At 36.4% G+C, this 21,864-nt stretch overlaps 3 protein-coding genes across 3 annotated transcripts; all 3 read right to left on the bottom strand.

The window, feature by feature from the left end:
* Positions 1-527: 527 nt before the first annotated feature.
* Positions 528-3,386, bottom strand: LOC126728706 (uncharacterized). The gene is made up of 5 exons (XM_050434492.1): positions 2,961-3,386; positions 2,601-2,816; positions 1,719-2,513; positions 661-1,626; positions 528-566 (listed from the first exon to the last, which is right to left on the bottom strand). Exons 1-5 carry the CDS (start codon positions 3,384-3,386, stop codon positions 528-530), a joined length of 2,442 nt encoding a protein of 813 aa, XP_050290449.1.
* An 8,776-nt stretch (positions 3,387-12,162) lies between these two features.
* Positions 12,163-13,236, bottom strand: LOC126728707 (glycine-rich cell wall structural protein 1-like). The gene is made up of 2 exons (XM_050434493.1): positions 12,855-13,236; positions 12,163-12,737 (listed from the first exon to the last, which is right to left on the bottom strand). The coding sequence occupies exons 1-2, from the start codon at positions 13,234-13,236 to the stop codon at positions 12,163-12,165; spliced, it is 957 nt and encodes a 318-aa protein (XP_050290450.1).
* Positions 13,237-19,386: 6,150 nt separating this feature from the next.
* On the bottom strand, positions 19,387-20,151 carry LOC126727076 (glycine-rich protein 23-like). The gene has a single exon (XM_050432544.1). It carries the CDS (start codon positions 20,082-20,084, stop codon positions 19,593-19,595), a length of 492 nt encoding a protein of 163 aa, XP_050288501.1. The 5' UTR covers positions 20,085-20,151; the 3' UTR covers positions 19,387-19,592.
* Between the last annotated feature and the right edge of the window lie 1,713 nt (positions 20,152-21,864).

A 21,864-nucleotide genomic window follows, 5' to 3' on the forward strand; every position in this document is an offset into this window, starting at 1 on the left:
ACCAGCAGTGATTGTTTTTTACACTAATTGATAATTACAAAAGGCCAACAATGGTCTTCACAAAAAAAAAAAAAAACAAAAAACAAAAAGGCCCACATGTTCCCACTAGGTTTACTCCCAATGCTGGCATGCGTACCCACTAGCTTCATTCATTTATTGCCTTTACTCTTTCCTTTTTCCACCCACTGGATTCATTTTTGGTGGCCTTTGTGCAGCAAGCTGTCCTCTAGTCCTCACACTACTAGTGCTCTCATTTGCATGTGAAGGCTACAAAATAAAAAATAGATCCACTTGTTAAAAAATATCCCAAGCTACACAACCATCCAGGACTAAGTTACCTGTGAAGAACTTGGTAAGGTATCCCAAGTCTCCCTAGGTGTGTGAAACTCTGATTGTGAGGAGGAGAACCATCCTACTCTCTTATGAGATGGCCTAGGTTGATTTCCTTACTGTGAGGATGAAGGTTGAGTGGCAGACATCATGTTGTAGGTCTGGGTAGGCTGCTGGGATGGTGGCTGAGGTGCAGGCTAAGGTGCAGGCTGAGGTGCAGGCACCCTTTCCCTTGCCTGCAACAAAATCCAGTTTCAATACAGTGTTTATTGTAAGTTTAAAAACAAGTTTTTTTTTTTTTTTTTTGCCATTTAAATCCTAATTACTTACAGCTTTTTCTCTTTGAAGTCTCTGTCTCCTCTGCCATGGTGTCTCCCCAGTGATGTCAGCCTTGCACACTCTTGAGTTATGCCCTTCCTTTTTGCATTTCCCACATCTTACAGGTCTGTTCTGTCTACTTGCTTTGTAAGGGTTCCTAGGCTCATCAGAAGTCCTCTTTCTTTGCTTGGGTGGTCTGCCTAATGGTTTGTATATGTGAGGTGCCAAGGGAGCAGGCTGTCCAGTCTCAGCCCATTCTGACTGGCCAGGCATGGGAGGAAGTACCCCCTTGTATATCTCTATGTAAGTTTCTTTGAAGTAGCATGGGTGGGTATAGTCTTCTGGTGTCTCAATGTTTGTATAAATGGCTGTTATGGCATGTTTGCAGGGAATGCCATTTAAATCCCAAGACCTACAGCTACATGTCTTCTTCACCAAATCAACTACATGCCTCTCATATTGACTGCCTACCTCATAAAGGAAACTACCAGCTAGGGTAGCACTAAATGCCTTACTTTCAACCTTCAATTTCTCTAACCTATCTTGTATGCTTGGACACAACTTTCCAGCATACTTCTGTATCCCTTCCCTTTTTGTGTAAAGCCTAGTCATAAGTCTAACCCTAATCCACTCCAACATTGCCAAGATAGGCTTGTCCTTAGACTTCAATATCATTGCATTAAAAGACTCAATCAAATTATTTACCAAACAATCTGTTAAGGCCCTAGGAGTGAAGTGTGACCTTGTCCACTGTGCAGGTGCAATGTTTGCAAGATACTCATATGCCTTTTCATCCAAATCCCTTATGTATTGCATGCATCTCTCAAACTCCCTTACTGTTGTGGCAGCAGCACACCTCCACAATGCATCCTTCAGCTCCAATCCCTTGTGATCAACTTTGAAATTGTTGTAGATGTGTTTCACACAGTATCTATGCTCCACGGTAGGGAATAATGTGTCTATTGCAGGTATAAGCCCCTGTAAATAAGTAAACAAACAAACAAAACAAGTTAGTTCAGCAAACAAAGTCAACTATTCAAGTGTAACTGAACAAAACAAAACTTGCATACCTTTTGCTTATCAGAAATGAAGACCAACTGAAGCTCCTCTGGCCTCCCTATATCATCAGCAAAAATTTCCAAAAACCATATCCAAGACTCCCTGGTTTTTTGTTCCACAACAGTCATGGCTACTGGAAAAATGTTGTCATTTGCATCCTTGGCAGTGGCAGATAAGATTTGCCCACCAAATCTGTGCTTTATGTGACAACCATCTAAACCTATAAATGGCCTGCATCCACCTAAAAATCCTACCTTCTGAGCATTGAACCTAACATACATCTTCTTAAATTTTGGTTGGGAAGTCTCCTTAGCCATTTCTGTCTGCAGTATAACCCTACTCCCCTTGTCTACAGTGGTTATCATTTGTGCATAGTCCCTAAGGACACCATATTGCAGTTGCTCATCTCCATTTATCAAATCCTTTGCCTTTCTCTTTGACCTATACACTTGGTTTACACTTAGGTCAACAGATAAATTTTGCATCACATGGTTGTGTACACCATTCACCTCCCAATTTGGATTTTTGCTAAAATCCTCAATGAACCTCTTAGCAACATAAGCTGATGTTGCTTGGCTGTTTTTGAAAGACTTGGGACAAGTACAGTCATCAGTCAAGGTCTTAATTTGAAATGTTAGCTCTCCACTTATTTGAGATGCATAACATCTCCACCCACACCCATTCTTGCAATGAACTGATATCTTGGTCTTCTCATTAAGCTTGAATTTGATGTCAATAGGTTTTTTAATTGCATACTCCCTCAAAGCAGCTCTGAACACCTTTGCATTAAGGAACTTCATCTCCTTCTTCAGTACAACATTTCTCATGTCACTCTTAGCATTAAACTCTACTTGCTCAGGTACCTACTCATCATCAGACCTATCCATGCTTACCAGGTCATCCTCAAGGGCTGGCTCAGCCCATTCAAGGTCTGTGTGGGGTGCATTGCTTGATTCTGGGGCTGTGTGGGGTGCATTGCTTGATTTTGGATTTGTATTGGGAGCAGAACCTTGTGGAGCTGAGTTTTGAGCAGCAAATACATCATCACCAAAGCCATCCCCCTCTAGGCCTTCATTTAGCCAATCATCATCATCATCTCCTTCAACATTCTGTTCTTCATCTCTTGCATTAATGTCAACATCCTCAACATCTTCTTCATCATCACTCTCATCATTATTCTCATCATCATTCTCATCATCTTCATCATCATCACTATCCAATTCTATTTCAACCCTTGCTGCATCACCACTTACATCACCACCTGCATGACCACCTACACCATCTGCCACTCTCCCTCCATCACCACCTACACCACCATCTGCCACTCCCCTTGCATCAGGATACTCAACTGCCAATGGCTCCACATCTATGTCAGTATAGATTATGATTTTTTCAACATACCATGCCTTATGAAGGTTAGTCATGTTTACGACATCTGTATCTGTTTCTATGTCTCTTAAATCATGTTGTAGATCACCATCAGGAATTAAATACTTATATCTACTGTGTTCCTTAGGAGCACCAACTAGATGGCATAAATCCCGAATTTCAAAGTAACTCAACTTGTCAGGGTCAATCTCTGTCAGTAAACGTACAGACCCACCCACATATTGTATGGTTGGCTCCTCCACAAAACATCCCTCAACATGAATTTCAAGGTCAAATGTGAAGTCAACCATCTGCAATTAAAATAAGTATTTTGTTTACACACTGACATGCAGAAAGTGACAAGAAGCCAAAAGAGACAACAAGTCAACAAATTGACAACAACACACGGACAAAGGACCACATAAAGCACATGCAAAACCAAATTCCCAACAAATTCATAGGGACCACACTACCCACAATTCACAAACAAGTGCAATCATTGACAAATAAACTTGATTCTTTCAGGTATATGCATTATAGAAACAACCATAGCAAAATGCATATCCTAAGCGATTCTACACATAAATAGCAAAATGCACATTTAACATACAAAAAAAAATTTATTGTGCAGATGAACAGAAAAACCTAACTATGTGGGTGGGTCACCATAAAAAAATGACATCAAGAACCCAAATGTAGATGAAAAACAATCACACATACCTTGCCTAGGTTCGATGATACAAAACAAGTGTTTTCTCCCTCTCCACACGCTCCAAACCACGAAGAACAAGCCTGATTGCACCTTGGGTCTCTCTCTCAAAAAGTGTTTGAGTTTTGGGGGTTTTGATTCGCGTTATGTTCTATTTTGGGGTTAAAAGGTGTTTTTGTAACGGCAGAGACCGAGGTGGGTTACGGAGAGTGACGGAAACACACCTCAGGTGGGTTAAGTGATACTTTTCAAACCACGGGTAGGCAAAGTGATTTTCGCCCAAACCACAAGTGGGTTATGTGTAATTATTCCTAAGATAAAGATATGTGACTCTAGAATAATCATCAACAAAAATGACAAAATATCTAAATCCCAACAATGAGGGAGTGTTTATTGGACCCCAAATATCAGAATGAACTAAATGAAAAGGACTTAACACGACTCTCACGCCTAGAGGCAAAAGGCACCCTATGGTGTTTACCCAACTGACATGCTTCACATTGTAAAGACTCAATTTGACGACATGACAAAACTAATGACTTCAAATTCTTGAGAGATGGATGACCAAGGCGACAATGGTGTCGAAGAGGCGAGATAGACAAATGAGAAGCCACTAAATGGGAAGAACCACATCGATCCAAGTAATAAAGTCCACCGGCTTCATGCCCTCCACCAATAATCTTCCCCGTCTTGAGATCTTGAAAGATACAATGAGTGGATAAAAAAATGGTAGCACAATTCAAAATTTTAGTAAGCTTACTAATTGACAAAAGGTTAAAAGGAAAATCAGGAATATATAAGACAGAAGAAAGAGAAAGATTAGGACTAAGATTGGCAATGCCCAAACCAGAAAATGTAGTGGCTGAGCCATTTGCCAATGTAACATTGGGAAGACTACTAGATTGCTTAAGGTCAGAGAGTAAACTTGAGGTACCTGTCATATGATTAGTAGCACTTGAGTCAATGACCCAAGGGTCCTGAGTGGCAAGACAAGCAGTAGAAGTACCTTGTTGAGCCAAAGTTGCAGTAGAATCAGACCCAACAAAGTTGGAATGCAGAGACAAGAGGCGATTGTACTCTTCCTCAGGAATAAAGACTACTTTAGATGTTGGTGGAAGTGACTATGAAGGCGGTTCTTAAATTTGAAAACTAGCTTGGTGAGCTGAAGGTTTACTATACAACTCCCAACAAAAGTCTACTATATGATTCTCACCATGACAATAAGTGCACTTACGAAGACCACGTCCTCTACCATGACCCCCTTGTTCACTACAACGACCTCCTTGTTCATGACCTTCACGACCTTGGCCCCTACAACCTCGACCTCCACGGCCACCTCTATTGCTCCCCATATAAGTGGTAAAGGCAGATTTATCACCAGAAGGTAATGCATTAGTATTGGAGGAAGAGAAATGGGCAGTACTCGAATCAGATAATGTGGCTTGTCAAAGTCTACCAAAAACTTCACTCAATGAAGGGAGATCTGGAGTAGCTAAAATTTGTGATTTTACTGGATTCAAACTTTTAGGCAATCCAGAGAGGAAGCGAGCAACATGCATAGAATCTCATTGTTTCTTCATAACTTTAACATCAGAGGAGATGGACTGATAAATATTAAGTTTTTCACATACACCCTTAAACTTGTTATAATAGTCCTCCAAAGGCAAATCACTTAAAATCAAGGAGAAATAATTTTGATGAAGATCATAAATCTGCTTCAAATTGTTAACACCAGAGTAAAGTTCCTTGGCTTGTTCCTAAACAAGTTTAGTAGTTGGTAAGTAAACCAAACTACAACTGATCTTAGACTCCATGCTATTCCACAAACAATTCCTAATTTGTGCATCTTCGACTCTCTAATCAGCAAATTTAGGGTTAATTTGTATAGGAGGTTCCTTAATCACGTAATCAAACTTCTTTCTACCAAGAAGAAAGACTTCAACTACCAATGCCCATTGAGCATAATTACTTCCATCTAGACGAATGGAGGTAATTGATAACATATTAAGAGATAAGAAATAATTAGGGGGCTAAGCAATGTCTTTGGACTCCATAATAGCAATCTGAAGAACAAATTAACACTAAAGAAATATGTTGGATTGAATTAAAACAAACTCCAACCAACAACCAATGTACTTCAACCAATCAGCAACTCCAACAGCAACTCATCTATCAATGAATCAACACCAAACTATTCCAAAAAACAAGGCAGCAACAAATCCATACCAACACCCAAAAAAAAAAAAAAAAAAAAAAATCCCAATCCACCAATAAACATCAATCAACAAAGTCTAGTCCAGCAAATTAACCTAAAGCTGCTTGAATAGATAAGCAAGGAACATAATAAAGAAAAGAAGAAAGTTAGACCATGGTTGAAACCCTCAGTTGAAAAACTTCGGCAACGGCGCTAGGGTGCGGGAGCGGCAGCACGAGGACCAGTGAGTGGGCTAGGATGGGTCGTCGGAGGAGGGCGAGTAAAACCCTGCCTCTCTTGTGGTCAGGTGACGTCAATCTAGTGTCACGAGACCTGAGAGAGGGTCACTAGCGCTGGACAACTCCTTCAGCCACTAAATCAAGATCATCGGAGGTCTCTATTAGGGTCGTTGGAGCTAAAAAGGTGCTGTTATGGTTGCCGGTGACAATAGTATCGGAGGGTGGTGGTCAGAGGATTAACGGCAGCTGTGGCTTGGTGGCTCTAATACCATATTGTCTACGATGAAGGTGTTTAGGGTTTGATAAGTCAACCCTAACTCATAAAATATTATTTATATATCAAGTGCATGATATTACTGTTTTGTCCATATTACTCATAACAGTTATATATATATATATATATATATCTCAAATAACTTATACTTCAAATCACTTAATTTTAAATCCTTAAATCTAAATGCAACCAATGTAATTTGGATTTGTCACTTTAATCTTTACAAAATTTCAATTGTTATTATTAAACAATTAGAACTTGGATTCAATTGAATCTAGTCGGCTTCCATCCAAATCCTACATTGTCTGACTTATGTGAGAGTGTGTGTGTGCATAATGGGAGTCCTTACAATAAGAGGCAAGTTCACCTCCCCCACACTTCCCTTAAAAAAAATTATGGGATAAAGTTTCTCTTAAAACTAGTGGCATATGTCCTTCCAACTTGACCAAAGTAAACCCCACAATCCCACACCACTTATGGCTAAATCCGGTTTTATTAAAAAAGAATAAAACTTTAAACCATGGGTAATGTGTGGTTTAGTAGTTTACATATGTAAACATTTTAAAGTGGTTTAACAGATTCAACTCCCAAGATACTAAGCGTGTGTTTGGATTGCAATTAAAAGCTGAAATTATTTCACTATTCAGCTTATTTTTGTTACTTTTCATGGATTTCATTGCACTTTTTGGTACTATTCATAAGTTCCATTGTATTTATTCAACTATCTTTTACTTTTATCTACAGTACTTTCAGTAATAATTTTTCAGTTTCAGCAAAATAAGCGGTATTCAAATACACCCTAAAGTTGAGAATGAAAGTTGAAAATTTAAACCAACAAATTACATATGTTGTAAAAAGCTATAGAGGATCTTTAAAGAGTTATAGGTTGTTACCAGATGAAGTCTCTAAGATGTTCTAAGAACAACGGAAGCTTGAGTTACAATCGTTGCAATGGCTATCGGTTGTGCTTTTTTTGGAAGAAGACCTTGTTAATGGAATCCAACATGGGTAGAAGGTTTCGTGGTTATGGAAGATAAGGATATGCATGCATGTTTTTAGTCTTGATTAATGGGTTAAGAATTTTTTTGTGAGGTGTTTTTTTTAATGAGTTAAGAAATTTAGTTTAGGTTATGTACAAAAATTTAGTGTTCAACTAAGTATAAACATTGAAGTTTTTGATTGGGTAACATAAATGATTTTTAATTGTGTTTTTTATTGTTTGAAATTTGAGATTGTGATTGAAGTTTTACTTGGCGTATTTACTCTCTTTTTTTATTTTTATTTTTTATTTTTTTATGTGAGGCATTTTTACTATTTTTATGTGTTATGTACATTATTTATGGGTAATATTTTTGTTTCTACTCATTTCACCTCAAAATATGAAATTGTATTGTCTGATTTTATTATTATTATTATTAACAAATAAAAACAAACAAGTAGTTTCCTATCAAACTACCATAAAAAGATTATTATTTGTTGTATTGTTACATAGGAAGAAGACTAATGTTGACAATCAATGTGTGGGGGACATGTTTACAAAAATTGAAACCTTAATTGTAGGAAAAATTGGCCGTCAATGATAATTTTGGCACACCTCCAACATTTTTATTTTCTGAAACAACTTATGGTATTAATTGGGCTGAATTTTTATTGGCTCAAATTTTAAAGTCTTCTTCGGGCCTGTTTGGATTGAGGCGGAAATGAGAGGGAGTAGAGTAGAGATGACTAAAAATAGGCTAATTTTAAGCCAAATATACTTTACTCTACTCCTCATTCCTCCTCCTCAATCCAAACAGACCATTAAGACTAAGGGACAACAAATTATGTGATACACCTAGTGTATTACACCTCCCTTTCAATAAATGCAGGTCCCATGTGTGGGCCACGTGAAGAACATCTTTATGGGAGAGGAAAGTTTAGTACACTAAGAGCATTCACATCTAGCATTGCAAATGGTATATGTAGGAGATTTTAGCATCAAAGCACAAAATAAGCCCATTACCCGGTCTTCTACTTGTAAAATTTTTTACAATAGTGCTACAGTACCATCTTACTTATATGATGGTACTGTAGCAACTGGCACAAATTTTATATTCTTTTTTCTCTCCCTCTGTCAACCACTGCTTCTTCCTTTTCTTCCTTTCCTTTATTTTTTTTCTATGATTCTCTCTGTTACTTCACTTCTCACTCCCTTGCTCACATCTCTCCCTCGTTCAAGCTTGCCATTGGAGCTAGGTTGGATTTAGAGTGGTCACGATGTGGCGGAGATCAGTGTGGGCCCGGTGTGGTGGAGATCAAAGTGGTCATGGCATGTGCACGACGAATTTTGATGGGTTTGTTTGATTTTTTGCTATTAATTTTTGTCTTCTGGGTTTGGATGGGTTGGATTTTGGATTGGTTGGTTGAGTTGGTGTGGTGGGCATTGGTGGTGGTGTGGTGGGTAGTGGGTTGTTTGGTTGTTTTTACTATGGGTTTGTTGGGTTTTTGGTGGGTTTTGTTTTGTTTTGTTTTTTGGGTTTTTGGTTCTGGTGGGATTTTGGTGGGTAGAGGGCAGTGGTGGCACGGTGGGCATGGTGGTGGCGTGGTGGTGATTGTTTGTTTGGTTGTTGAGAAAGTGAGGGAGAGGTAGGGACAGAAATGAGAGAGATAGATAATTTGTTTATTATTTTATTATATAATTTTAATTTGTTGTATTGTAAAATAAAAGTTGGAATGTTGAATGTATTGTAAAATGGTATGATATAATAGATAAAGTAGTTTTTAAGGTGGTAAAATAGAATAGTGTGAAGATACCGGATGTGAATGCTCTGCACTAATAATTGCATGTGGGAAGAGAGTGCACACCTCATTTATGCTTCCCCCCCCCCCCCTCCCGTTTTTTAACCAAATCAATTATCCCTCATTTTAAAATTTTTTTTTTTAATGGAGCTTAGGCCTACAATTAGCATTTAAATTTTTTCCCCATATATGCAAATGACAAAGTTTGATTAGGCTACAACTCTAACTAAAAAAATTAACATGACTACATATTTTGAAAATCCAACCATTTGATTGTATATTATTTATGTTCTTAATATAACTATCAAATTTTGTGTCAATTGAATGTTATTTACTGTTTGATCCATAAAGTTATTTTTTTTATGCATAATTCTAAACTACAAAAACTTGAAATTTAAACATTTGATTGATAATATAGTTATTTTGTAAGCATGGAGAGTCTTTGATCTTCTGGAAATTTTGCAAATATGGAGAATATAATAAGAAAATATAATATAAAGGTAGATTTGTCAAAATTCACATCCAATAAAAAAAATTTAAGTAGAGTTGTTGCCTTAGGCTACAACCAAATTTTTAGCCAAAGTTTGTCCATATGTAAATAGTATATCTAAAAACTTTTACCCCTTCAGAAATATAAGCTAATAATTAGTAATTAAATTAAAGTTAAAATTATATTACTTGGGTTAATTAGATAGACTGATTTGTATTTTTGAAAAATCCTTCTATCTAATTATTATGAAATGAACTTTTTATATTTTCAATAAACTACAAATAATAATTTAAATATTTTAATCGATTTAATCTCAAGTCTATAAGTATACTTTATAGATGTATTATATTCCCAAATCGAGCATAATACTCATGAATTTGTTCAAAAAATCTTTTTTGTTTTAGATTAACTTATTTAATAATCTAGGCCAAACTTGAAATTGGGAGGAATATAATGGAGTTTAATGAAATTTTGACTAAATTTCCGAAATGCCCCTTATATTGTTCAAATTTCCGAAATGCCTCTTTTAATTATTGCATCATTTTACTCATTTCATATCTATGCTCTCTCTCGTTTAGGATTGCTCTCTTTTGGTTAGCAGCTTTCTCTTAGCTCTCTTCAACATTGTCTACTTATGTATTTTTGTCTCTCTTTTCTATTCATAAAATATGTATAACAACAATAATGATGACAAATTACAACTTTTTTTTATATAAAATAAAGGCTAAAATAGCAACACTGTCATAAAATTATTATTTTTCATTGATTCTTATGTTACTCCCAAATAAGGTTATTTACTAATCAATCTTTTTAATTTATTTCTTTGGGTAAAATACAAAAATCACCCTTGAGGTTTAGCTTAATACCAAATGTAAGGACTCAATTTGTAACGATTCCCAAGGAGTATTGGGTTAGAACGTTAAAGGCCTAAACAATAAAATTTATAGAGAGTGGACTAAAAGGCTAGGTCTTGGTGAACGGACAGTCGTTAGTCATGGTGTTCATGATGATTACACAGAGATGAACTGAGCTTGCCCAAGAAGACTTTCTTTTCGGCACGGCCTGAGTGGCTTCGGTCCTTGGACCTCGTCCGAGGGGCTTAATGTTCTTATTATTTTTTTTACGATAGGGTTCCATGGCCCTAGGGACGATACATCATGCCCCCCCCCCCCTTTCTGGCTACTTCCTCCTCCTTTTATACTAGCTTTTCCCTTCTCTCAAACGTCCACGTGTAGATTCAGCTTTTTAGGGCTGATACTTGTCTTGTCAGCCCATACCCAAAATGGTTGGGGGTGGTTGTAAAAGCTGAAGAGCATGGCCTTGTCAGGCGTAGAGTACTTAATTGCAGTATTGGCAGCCTTTCCCTTGAACCGCTCCTACACTGTACTCGCCCTTTCTTCTGGGAGCGCCCTGGGGGTTGCCTTTGATGGCGTGTCATTCTTTCCTTCTAAGTTTTGGGATGCCGAGGATAGGATCGTCCTCAGCTACATCTCTAGGCCATTTGAACTTTCGTTGCACGTCCTCGGCAACGTCTCTCCTCGGCTCGGGCCTTGAGCCCTAATGTAAAGTGGGCCGGGATCACAAATTCTCTGGCCCCACACCAAATATTGCCAAAACTTAAAAAAAAAAATCCAATTTTTTCATTAATTACAAACAACACTTGACACATTTGAGAGTTCCCTATTCCTCTAAGTCCTTTGTTTCCATCTAACAACTTCTCTTCACTGCACATGTCTTACAATGACTATATTATGTAAATTATATGTACAAAAGAATGTCAGAGTAGCTCATAGTAGATAAATGACAAGCATTGATGGAAAAGGAAGCAAAAGGAATATGAGAATTTTAAATTGTGTTAACTGATTTTTGTACTTAGGGAAAAAATTAGATATTTTTAAAAAGTTTTGGTAGTACTTGACATGAGTACAAACCTAAGGGCAATTTTATTTATTTATTTTACCCTATTTCTTTGGAGGCATCCAAACAAAATGGCTTAGTTTTGCTCCATTCCTTTATATTCATTTCCATTTCTTGTAATCATTCTTCTCTTCTTTTCTTTTTTTTTCTTTTTTTTTTTTTTTTGTGTGGAGGACATTCCATTTCATTTTATCCATTTATAATTTATACATTTCATTGCATTCCATTATTTTATGAACTCGCAAATGAAAACTAAACAAATGAAGCCTGAATAAATCAAACTTTAAAAAAAAAAAAAATACATTACTGATATTTATTTTAAAGCAAATTAGAATTATAATCTGCTTGTGACATCAATAGAATTGATCAAAAATAAAATTTCATATTTCCTTTCCTTTAATTTTTGGGATATTCTAGCTTGTTCATTTGAAATTTAGTAACTAGAACTGCGGCTTTTTGAAAGGCATATAATCTCAAAAGGGTATTTTAGGGCTCACTATTACCATTATTACTGCTATCTTCAATTCCACTGCTTCCAACACCAAATCCAAATCCAATTCCAATGTCGAATCCTATACCAATCCCATTATTGCCGCCATAGCCTTGGCCAACACCTCCTCCTATGCCAACACCTTTACCACCACTACTACCACCATTTACACCCTCACCTCCACCAGAGCCACTACCTTCACCACCAACACCTTCAGTACCACCCCCTTTACTACCTCCACCTCCAATGCCTCCAACACCAACTCCTGCACCAAAACCACTACCATGGCCGATCCCTCCATTAGCACCACTACCACCACCACCACCACCACCACCACCTCCTCCTGCTCCTCCAATGCCTCCATCACCAGCTCCTGCACCAAAACCACCACCATGGCCATACCCTCCACTATCACCGAAACCACCACCACCACCACCTCCACCTCCTCCTTTAACGCCTCCTATACCAACCCCTGCACCTACACCATATCCACTACCATGACCTGATCCTCTTCCAAAACCACTACCACCACCACCTCCACCTCCTCCTCCACCACCTCCTCCTATTCCACCTTCACTACCACCACCAAAACCAGCACCAAATCCACTACCATATCCAAAACCTCCTCCAATGCCTCCACCACCACCTCCTCCTCCGCCGCCGCCACCACCACCACCACCACCAATACCAACTCCAATGCCAAATCCACTACCATGACCAAACCCTCCACCAGTTGGACCTCCCCCACCACCTTCCCCTCCTCCTCCTCCTCCACCACCCCCAGCTCCATAACTTGACCCACTAGCTGTATCATCATCACCACCTCCACCTCCACCATGACTCACTCCTTTACCATCTGCAGCAAGACCTCTACCCCCTCTTCCAAAGAAACTCCCACAACTCCTCCAATTTCGATATGAGCAATAATCATCATCACCACCACCACCGCCATTCCTTACACTACCAAGGCTTCTCTCTCCATGACCACTAGTACGTATACTAGCACTCAAACCACAAGTAGTACCCAGAAGAAGCAGAGCCACATGCAGAAGTTTAGCGCAAGTACCCATGGCTCTTTGAACAAACCTATTAATGCTTGCCCCCCTCCTTGTCTCTGATTTCTCCTTTTATATAAGCAGCCACACGTACGCTTATATAGTCACAACCAGTTTCACTGTTAGTCCATGCTCATTGCTGCGTTTTAAAGGGGAACTTGGCGGGAGAGTTAAATAAGGAATCTAAGTCAATTATGGCTGACAAAAAGTGTTTAGCAAATCGCATATTTCTTGCCTAACTCTAATCAAAACACAAATAATTGTGGACAGAATGCATGTATGATCTAGTCTAGTGACAGCTGCATTATTATAATCAACCAGAGATGGTGGAGTAGGTGACTGCATCTTCTTGAAATATCTTAAGATCGAGAAAGAGAGAAGCATATGATGGTGGAAAATATAATAATATTAATTAATTACTACAATAAGCATTCAGAAAATCCGTCTGTCATTCTTTAGTCTGTCGAGTACTAATGTACCATGTGAGATCTATGCTGAATGGAATTGAAAATAATGTGAAAAAGGCCCATGTGGATGTGGGTGCCATGTGATCAATTAGGCATGAGGAATAAGCATATATCGTTTTGGTATGAAGTATTTTGATAATCGCATTATATACAATAGGATTAATCATTTTACACACGCCCCCAAAATATAACTATTTAAAACTGTTTGTGTAACAAGTTTAACCCAATTGCAAATCATATATGTTTTGGTTTTTCTTCTTGTTGGTCACTTCTCACTTGGGGTGGTAGTAGGTTGGAGCCTTGGACGCTTTAAAATTAACTGCACGCCTAGTAAAATACAACTATCCAGCTAGCCAGCAATATTGTGTGTATGTCATCATCTTTGGCTCACAGAGAAACTAATGCTTGGATTTAGGGACCAACTCTCACATGGATGATGATGGACCACTCCAACCGTAGTGCTTTTGTTAATTGGAGCAGCAAGCAATTGATTATCTTGTCTCAATAACCTAGTTTCCAAAATTAGTAGTTAAGAGTGTCACCAACGAATATATTAATGCTATTATTAGTAAGTTTACATTGCCATCCATCTTCTAGGATCTCACTCAACTAAGTCTGCAAATGGGTTTACTTGGACTACTCAGCCTCGATCCGGTTTGTAATATCATAGCATATAATATATGAGTTTGCGTAGTTCTCTGATTCAACTGATCTAGTGTTGATCAAAGAAAATAGATGTAGAAACTTTATTTTACTACCTCATTTATACATCATTTCAAAGCCAAACTGATGGGGGCAGGTTTGTCCATCAGTTTCTTTTTACTAGTCTGGCTTCACTCACTTCATAGAGACAACCTAGAGAAGTAATGAAATTGATGAATAATCTACTGGAAAATCTTTCACAGGATCCGTTCTCATTTTGCTATATCTTTTAAAGATTTCTTCTCTTTTAATATTGTCTCATTACAAGACATAAGGATTCGTACACATTCTATTGGAATACAAAGTTACAAACTACTCCCACTTCAGCTACTCCCATATATTCAAAAACAGGACTTACAAAGCGTCCCTCGCAACAAGGGGGGCTAAATCATCAGGGATGGACTCAATCCAAACCTGAAGCCCACTGCTAGACTTAGAACGTCTAGCAAGGAAATGGGCAACCGAGTTGCCTAAACGCCAAACATGATTAAATTCAATCACTCATCACTCAAAATTTGTGGGTCTCATACATGCATGGCTTGTTTGGATAAGTTTTCATTTTCTGTTTCCATCACTTATATCTCATCAAATTGAGCTATGAGTTAGTGAAAATGAAAACAAAATTTTGGTGTTTTTGAATGATGTAAACAGAGTTATAATGGCATTTTTGTAAATATATTCATATTATGGGCACCATGTCTGTGTCTTGTCTTTTCCTTGCCAGACTAGCTCTTTTTTTTTTTTTCCTCTCCTCTTCCTCTTCTTTTCCCATGCTACTCTCTTCTCTCCATGTCCATCTGCCATTAACACAACCCATTACTCTCTCCATTCCGGTCTGCCACTCCAGTTGAAGCTTAAGTCTTCCTTCTTCTCCTTTTCTGTCTCCGTCTCGGTAGTGGGTCTGCCACTCCAGTTGAAGCTCAAGTCAAATCTGATTGCATAAGCAATTATAAGGAACCATAATTTAGTTAGATTATTTGTTGTAAGTTTATTTGATTAAAAGTGAGAAAAAAATGATCTTAAGTACAATAAATTGATTTACTTGAAAAAAAAAAAAAACTTATTTATTTAGCATCATTTTTGTTAATTAATTTGTAGCTAACAACAAATAAGGGCTATCAAATACAAACTAAGTGTAACAGAGAAGGATAGGTATTATAGAATGTGAACAATGTGCTAAGGAATTAAGTTCTGGCAGATGAAGACTTAGTGAGTGTTTGGATCTGAATGAAAGTTGCATTTTGCGTTTTATTTTTATTTTTTTATTTTTTTTTCTGCACACATTTCTGCTTTTAAGAGACAAGAGTACTGTTCACGCATGGTTGAGTACTGTTGGTACACTATTTAGCATTGTTCACGGATTAAAAAATATTAAAAATAGGTTTCAGGATATTATTCACGTATTTAAAAATTATTTTGCTACAGTATTTTCAGTTTTTAGTTTCAGTAAAAATAAGTTATATCCAAATGTACTCTTAGAAATATAAAAAGGAAAAGTTATAAATTAATTGAAAGTTGGAGATGATGTGTTTTTTATTGCCAAATTAAATAATGGAATAGAAGAAAGTGACGATTATAGGTGTTGGGATTCAGCATGCATTCGTGCTAGCTCTAGCACGTTCTTATTTTTCAGTTCTACATCATTAATTTGTAATTATATTTGAAGAATTAAAATTCAGGGATATAAAGAATAATTGTTAACACGAGTTATTTAATATGAATTTAACAATACATTTATTATAGATTTGACTATTTGAGTTTTGAATATTTTGTTCTAATTAAAACACTATGAAAAAATATATATATATATAAGTTATATATTGAAATAAAATTTCACTCATAATCATTTCAAATTTACATATATCAGGCTTAAAGTTAATCCACAAATTTCATTGATTATCAGGAAAAAAAAATTAAAAATTAAAACTGAAATCCAAAATTTTCTCTTCAAATATTTTCACCGAAGTGGATTGGGCATCCTGGCCAGTTTAATTAGATAAGGTGCTCAGCCCATAAAGTTGTGTTTGGATGGCAAGATTTGGATTTGGATTTAGATTTTAAATCAATTGATTTCAAATGCCTTAATTTCAAATCCATTGATTTTAAAATTCCTTGTTTAGGTCCTTTTTTATAGAATGATGGATTTGAAATTCATCATTTGAAATTTTATTGTTTGAATACTTAAATTTGCTTTTGGATTTGGATTTAAGATCAATAATTTTTTTTTCAATTATTATTTTTCTTAAAATTTTACAAAAAAAAAAAAAAAAAAACAATGAAAACCCAATAAAAATAAAAGGCACCCAGCTAAGAATTTCACTATCTTTTATTGCTAAATTGCTTGAAAATGATACAATGAGAATTTCATGTACAATACAAATGGCCAATTTCACTAGTTGCATATAAATATCTATATATCTATCTATCTAAACATTCAGAACCCAACAAAGATTAATTAAAAGCAAATCATCCCAAAAAGACCCTCATATTTGCTATATAAGTAATATCAAATATACAGAGGATTTCTCATTAAAAACAGCTAATTTAACTAAAAACACAAATACAAAGATAAACCATGAGAACCTAACAAAAATAAAAGGTACCCAGGTGAGACAAATGAGCAAACAAGCATTTCAAAAGAGTCCCTTACAACTCCATGCCTTAGCTTTTCAACAATTTGGATCAGTGATAGGCAAGGCTTAGCTGCAAAACTCAATGATACAAAATGTTGAATTGGTTGTTGTGCACTAGGAGAAATCATCTCATTTTCTCATTCCTAAACCATAGCTTCAACTGCATCGTTAATGTGTTTTGCACCAACACCAATAACTCTATCCTTCCCACACAAGAAAACATATGTTTTCTGTAGAACAATCTCAAATTATGATCAATGAAATTCAGTAATACCGTACAATAATAAATACCATTAGAAAGATGACCAAACATGTTTGCTTTTACTTTGACTTGAACTACCATTATAATGAATCCAATTTATACAAGCAGGAGCAATTCAATACATATAAATAAGCAAAGCACAAGACAGAATCTATAAGCCATAAAAATAGTCTCCCATAGGACCCATTCACTAGAGGTAAAAAAGCCAACTTTCTTCCAGTACTTTAGAGAGACTGGGAAACAAAGTCAATTACTATAGGCATGTAGGACCAAAGCTAGATGGACTGCTCTAAAAACACATATCCATAACTACTCACACATAAAATAAAACTAGCTAGCAACTCGATTGCTTAGCATAAAAAAATGATGGTTCCGGAAAAACCAAACTGCAATGTTTAAGCCATTTTACCCATCAACCGTCACTAGGACCCCAATCCCTCACTAGATAATAGTGCTAAAAACGGCAGTAGACATAAAATTTCACTAAGCCAAGTTGATCCTTTAGCACAATCACAAAAGCAACTCCAGTTTACTTACAAATAACAAAGGGGGAAAGAATAACAAAATAACAAATAATTGGAAAGAGTAAAAATTAGAATAAAGATAAAGATTCTACTTTTACCATAATACCCAAAATTTTCCTACGAGCATTCTCATCAAGAATTCTAAAATTTTTAGCATTTAACACTTCAAAAATCTACTTTATTTATTATACCATCCCACTTTAAGATACATCAAATATCAAAACTTCTATATTTTTTACTATTTCATTTAAATAATATAAACTATTTATTAAAATAATAATAAAACAACTCCACACAAACCACTAGTCAACCCCTCAGCCAACTTGAGAATAAAAAACTATTTCTTTTTTACAATTCAGGCTACAGTGAGCTTGTATTAATACAAGCATACAAGCTCACTGTAGCAATATGCCAATACTTTTACAATTTGAAAGCTTTGATGGAGTTGCTTTTTTGGTATATATATATATATATATATATATATATAAATGGAAAATGCTAACCAATGGCTTTAATAATCTATTTAAAGAAAATTTTTATGGGAAAAGAAAAAAAAATTAATATTTGACAATTTTTTTCATTTCTCATAAAAGTTGTGTCAAAATTTTCTTAAAATAAATGATTAACCAATGTTTTAAAGCTACTAGTTAACATGACCCTATACATATATATATATATATATATATGAGTTATATGAGTTATATATATACACGTACTATTCAAATTTGATATGACTGGCATTTACTTGGATAAATTAATGTGACTGGAATTCTTAAACAATACAAGTATACAACAAGGAAGGTAGATGAATGTAATAAAGGCTATTAACTCATCTTTTTTTGAGATAGTTATAATATGGTGATAATCCGCAAATCAAACCCTGTTTTCTCCTTAAACACCCAAATCTTTTGCGTATAAATAGGTGTTAATTCAACTATGAGACTGGAGATCCTTGGCCATCAGCCCATTTCATTTGACTTCTTGTAGCCAATATATCCAAAGAAATTAGTAATTGAATGTGAAGTCTGGAATGAGCCAAACTAGAAAACACCCATGCAAGGAGTTATTGTTCAATCAATTCTTGCAATTATGATCCTTTTCCTCATGCATGGACTCAAAAGTACCTTATACGCATCCAGAATAATACATTGGAAGGTCACTCATTCTGAAGTCTGAACGAGTATCATAACCAACACTGAAATTCCTTACCATGTCCGATTCATTCATTGTGCGCTGGCTTTAAAGTTTCTAGTTTCAACTACCTCACCCATCCTTGTGACTCGTCAAGTAGGTTATACATGCAATTTGTGCGTGTATATGAGAAAGAAAACCTCACCAATCATATATCGAAGTACTTTTCTGTCACTGAAAATTCTTTAATTTGCGGTGCAACTTTTAAACTATACTATACATGAAGGAAAATTTTTGGTCGCTGTGTTTCCTTTTAAGCCTTATAATTATGATGATGCTTGGTAGCATGCAGGCTGCTGCATGGTACAATCCAAGCCTTGAGGCTTCCTTTTTCAATACCGGATTGGCATGTCTTTCTGTTGTATTATCATATATTTCACTCGGAATAAGCATTAATCACTGCTTTATTAAACAATTCTGTTAGTCGAGACAAATATAATAATAACCAAGGGGAAATAAAGGATGTCTCAACCTATTTCCTCATTATTACAAGATGATATTTGGGACTTGTAACTAGCAGAGAGTACAAACTAGCTATAAATAGTGCGTAGCAGCATTCTTGTTATATATATGGAAACACAAATCTTTGAAGTCAAGGCAATATTCCACCTCCAAATCCTCCTCCAGCTCCTTCACCAAATCCACCACCTGCCCCACCACCGTCGCCACCACCAAACCCTCCCCCACCTCCACCGCCAAGCCCTCCTCCTGTTCCAGACCCAAACCCACCTCCAGCTCCAGCTCCACCTCCAAAACCTGAGCCACCACCTAGTCCACCCCCACCACCTCCTCCCCCACCAAACCCTCCTCCTCCTCCTCCTCCACCCAAGCCAGAACCCCCACCAAATCCAGCTCCACCACCTGCACCAGCACCAGAACCACCACCCAAACCACCACCACCCCCGAGCCCGCCACCACCACCACCACCTAGTCCACCACCATTACCTGGAAAGTTGTCGAAGAATGTCTTTTGCTCACCCAATGCACCCTTTTGGTTCAAGAGCTTCCTAGCACTAGTACTGGTGCAAATAAGTGCACCAAGAAGCAGCACCAAAATAAGCTTAGAAGTACCAGAAGCCATCATTTCTGAGAGAATACCAGAGATAATGTTCGATGAGAAATGAGGTCCGGAAGAAGAGAATATATAGAAGTTTAAGAAATGAAATTAGTGAGGGAAGAGGTAACGGTTATGAAGGCCAAAATTAAATTTTCATATACGTACCCATCTAGTCATCTATAATCCGTGCTTCTTCAGTTATGGGAGCCAACTACCACTACAGAAAAAGAGTGCCCACCCCCCATGTTGATGAGCAGCAACTTGGATTTGCTCATATTCATTCACTTTTTGATGTTCCTTACATATTGTTAACAACGTTTAAATTCTTTCATCTAACTCTCTTTGTCGTGATTTGATTGAAAAATATTTCTGTTAACTCTTACTTTTCTCTTTTGCCATGGTTATTTATTTATTTATTTTGGATGGATATGCCAAAGTGATTCGAAATAGGAGAGTAATGGATAATATAAGGTCCACTAATTAAGCATAATCTCAAGCTCATTTCGAAATATAAACTCTTCTATACTCTTAATTACCTAATTGAGGAAACCGATAGTAAACTATCAAACTTGTCAATTCTTGGCATTAGATCATGTGCTTGAGTCCAATAGGGCGTTCGTCTCAGTAGTCCACTAAGTGAAAAAGTGTATGCATTAACATGTGCAACAATAATTATCCTTAATTTTAATATTTTATTTAAATACTTTATTTTTTGAGTAGTTCTAAGACTACAAATTATTTCACAACTTTTTTGTCATAATTCTAATGTGGCAGATTGTGAGTGGTTAACTATCATTTACACATGGACTCACCATTTTTTTTTTTACCAATCACTCTATTACGTCATTGTTGTGACAAGAAATTGTAAAAAATTATGTGGTCTCATACTTTTTCTTATTTTTTTGGGTACAAAAGTGATGCTCATTTGAGAGGATGACCTTCCACATAGCCAACCATCCATATATATAAGAGAAATCTTGGTCTCTAAACCTGTTATATTTACGATTCCATGACTATGAAATCTTAGAGTTTGTAGACCACGCACAGGCAAGTTTGTAGAGTACATTAAATGAAGCCTTGGTTCAATCGTTCTTCTGTTGCATACACGGTATGGCTCAAAATATATGCTTAAACCTATAAAGTGATTAATAGATAATGTTAGGATTTTAAAATTTTGATATTTTGATTTATTGTGATGTTGAATCAATCGGCAATGTGTTATCTTATCTTGTAACTTAAAATATTAGTACAATGGGCTGCCGACGCTATAAATATAAAAGACATAGGGACCCTGCAGCTTTTAAGAAGCGCCAAACTATGTACCAACCTTTGTACACAATTTAAGCTGCTGAAATATATAGGTGAGTGTATTTTTCACCTGAAAATGAAATCTCACCATTTGGTAATTTTGTTTTGCATGACGGCAATATATGATCTCAAGCAAACTATTGCTGACCATATTTCCCAGTTACACTCAAAGAAGAAAACTAATTTCAACCGTGTGAATCTTCAATGAGTATATATGGATAAGAATGTGTGCCTTACCTTCACCCTTGATAATAATAGCTCAAACTATGCATTGGGGACTAAAGTTATAGCAAGTGCTTGCTAATGTAACTTTCAACGCAGAATGCCATTCTTCATTCAAATCCGCTGCCTGAAACTTTTTGCTCCTTTGGTTAATTACATGCGCGAGTTAATAGTGAGAGAGAAAATCCTAAGTGACTAAGTTGAATTATTGAGCATAAATTATCAAGCCTAGTTGAACTAAATTGAATTGAAGTAAACCATTCTGAAGTGCACTAAT

Source organism: Quercus robur, chromosome 5 (genome assembly GCF_932294415.1).
Source record: "Quercus robur chromosome 5, dhQueRobu3.1, whole genome shotgun sequence".
NCBI lineage: Eukaryota > Viridiplantae > Streptophyta > Magnoliopsida > Fagales > Fagaceae > Quercus > Quercus robur.

Excerpts from the sequence above, each read along its gene's own strand:
- LOC126728707 (XM_050434493.1), bottom strand. The coding sequence starts at position 13,236 with ATGGGTACTTGCGCTAAACTTCTGCATGTGGCTCTGCTTCTTCTGGGT. Across the intron at positions 12,738-12,854 it reads TGGATTTGGCATTGGAGTTG|GTGGAATAGGAGGAGGTGGT; the intron begins GTATTGGTGGTG and ends GTGGTAGTGAAG.
- LOC126728706 (XM_050434492.1), bottom strand. The coding sequence starts at position 3,386 with ATGGTTGACTTCACATTTGACCTTGAAATTCATGTTGAGGGATGTTTT. Across the intron at positions 2,817-2,960 it reads GTGGTCATGCAGGTGGTGAT|AATGTTGAAGGAGATGATGA; the intron begins GTAAGTGGTGAT and ends GATGAAGAACAG. Across the intron at positions 567-660 it reads GACTTCAAAGAGAAAAAGCT|GCAAGGGAAAGGGTGCCTGC; the intron begins GTAAGTAATTAG and ends ATTTTGTTGCAG.
- LOC126727076 (XM_050432544.1), bottom strand. The coding sequence starts at position 20,084 with ATGATGGCTTCTGGTACTTCTAAGCTTATTTTGGTGCTGCTTCTTGGT.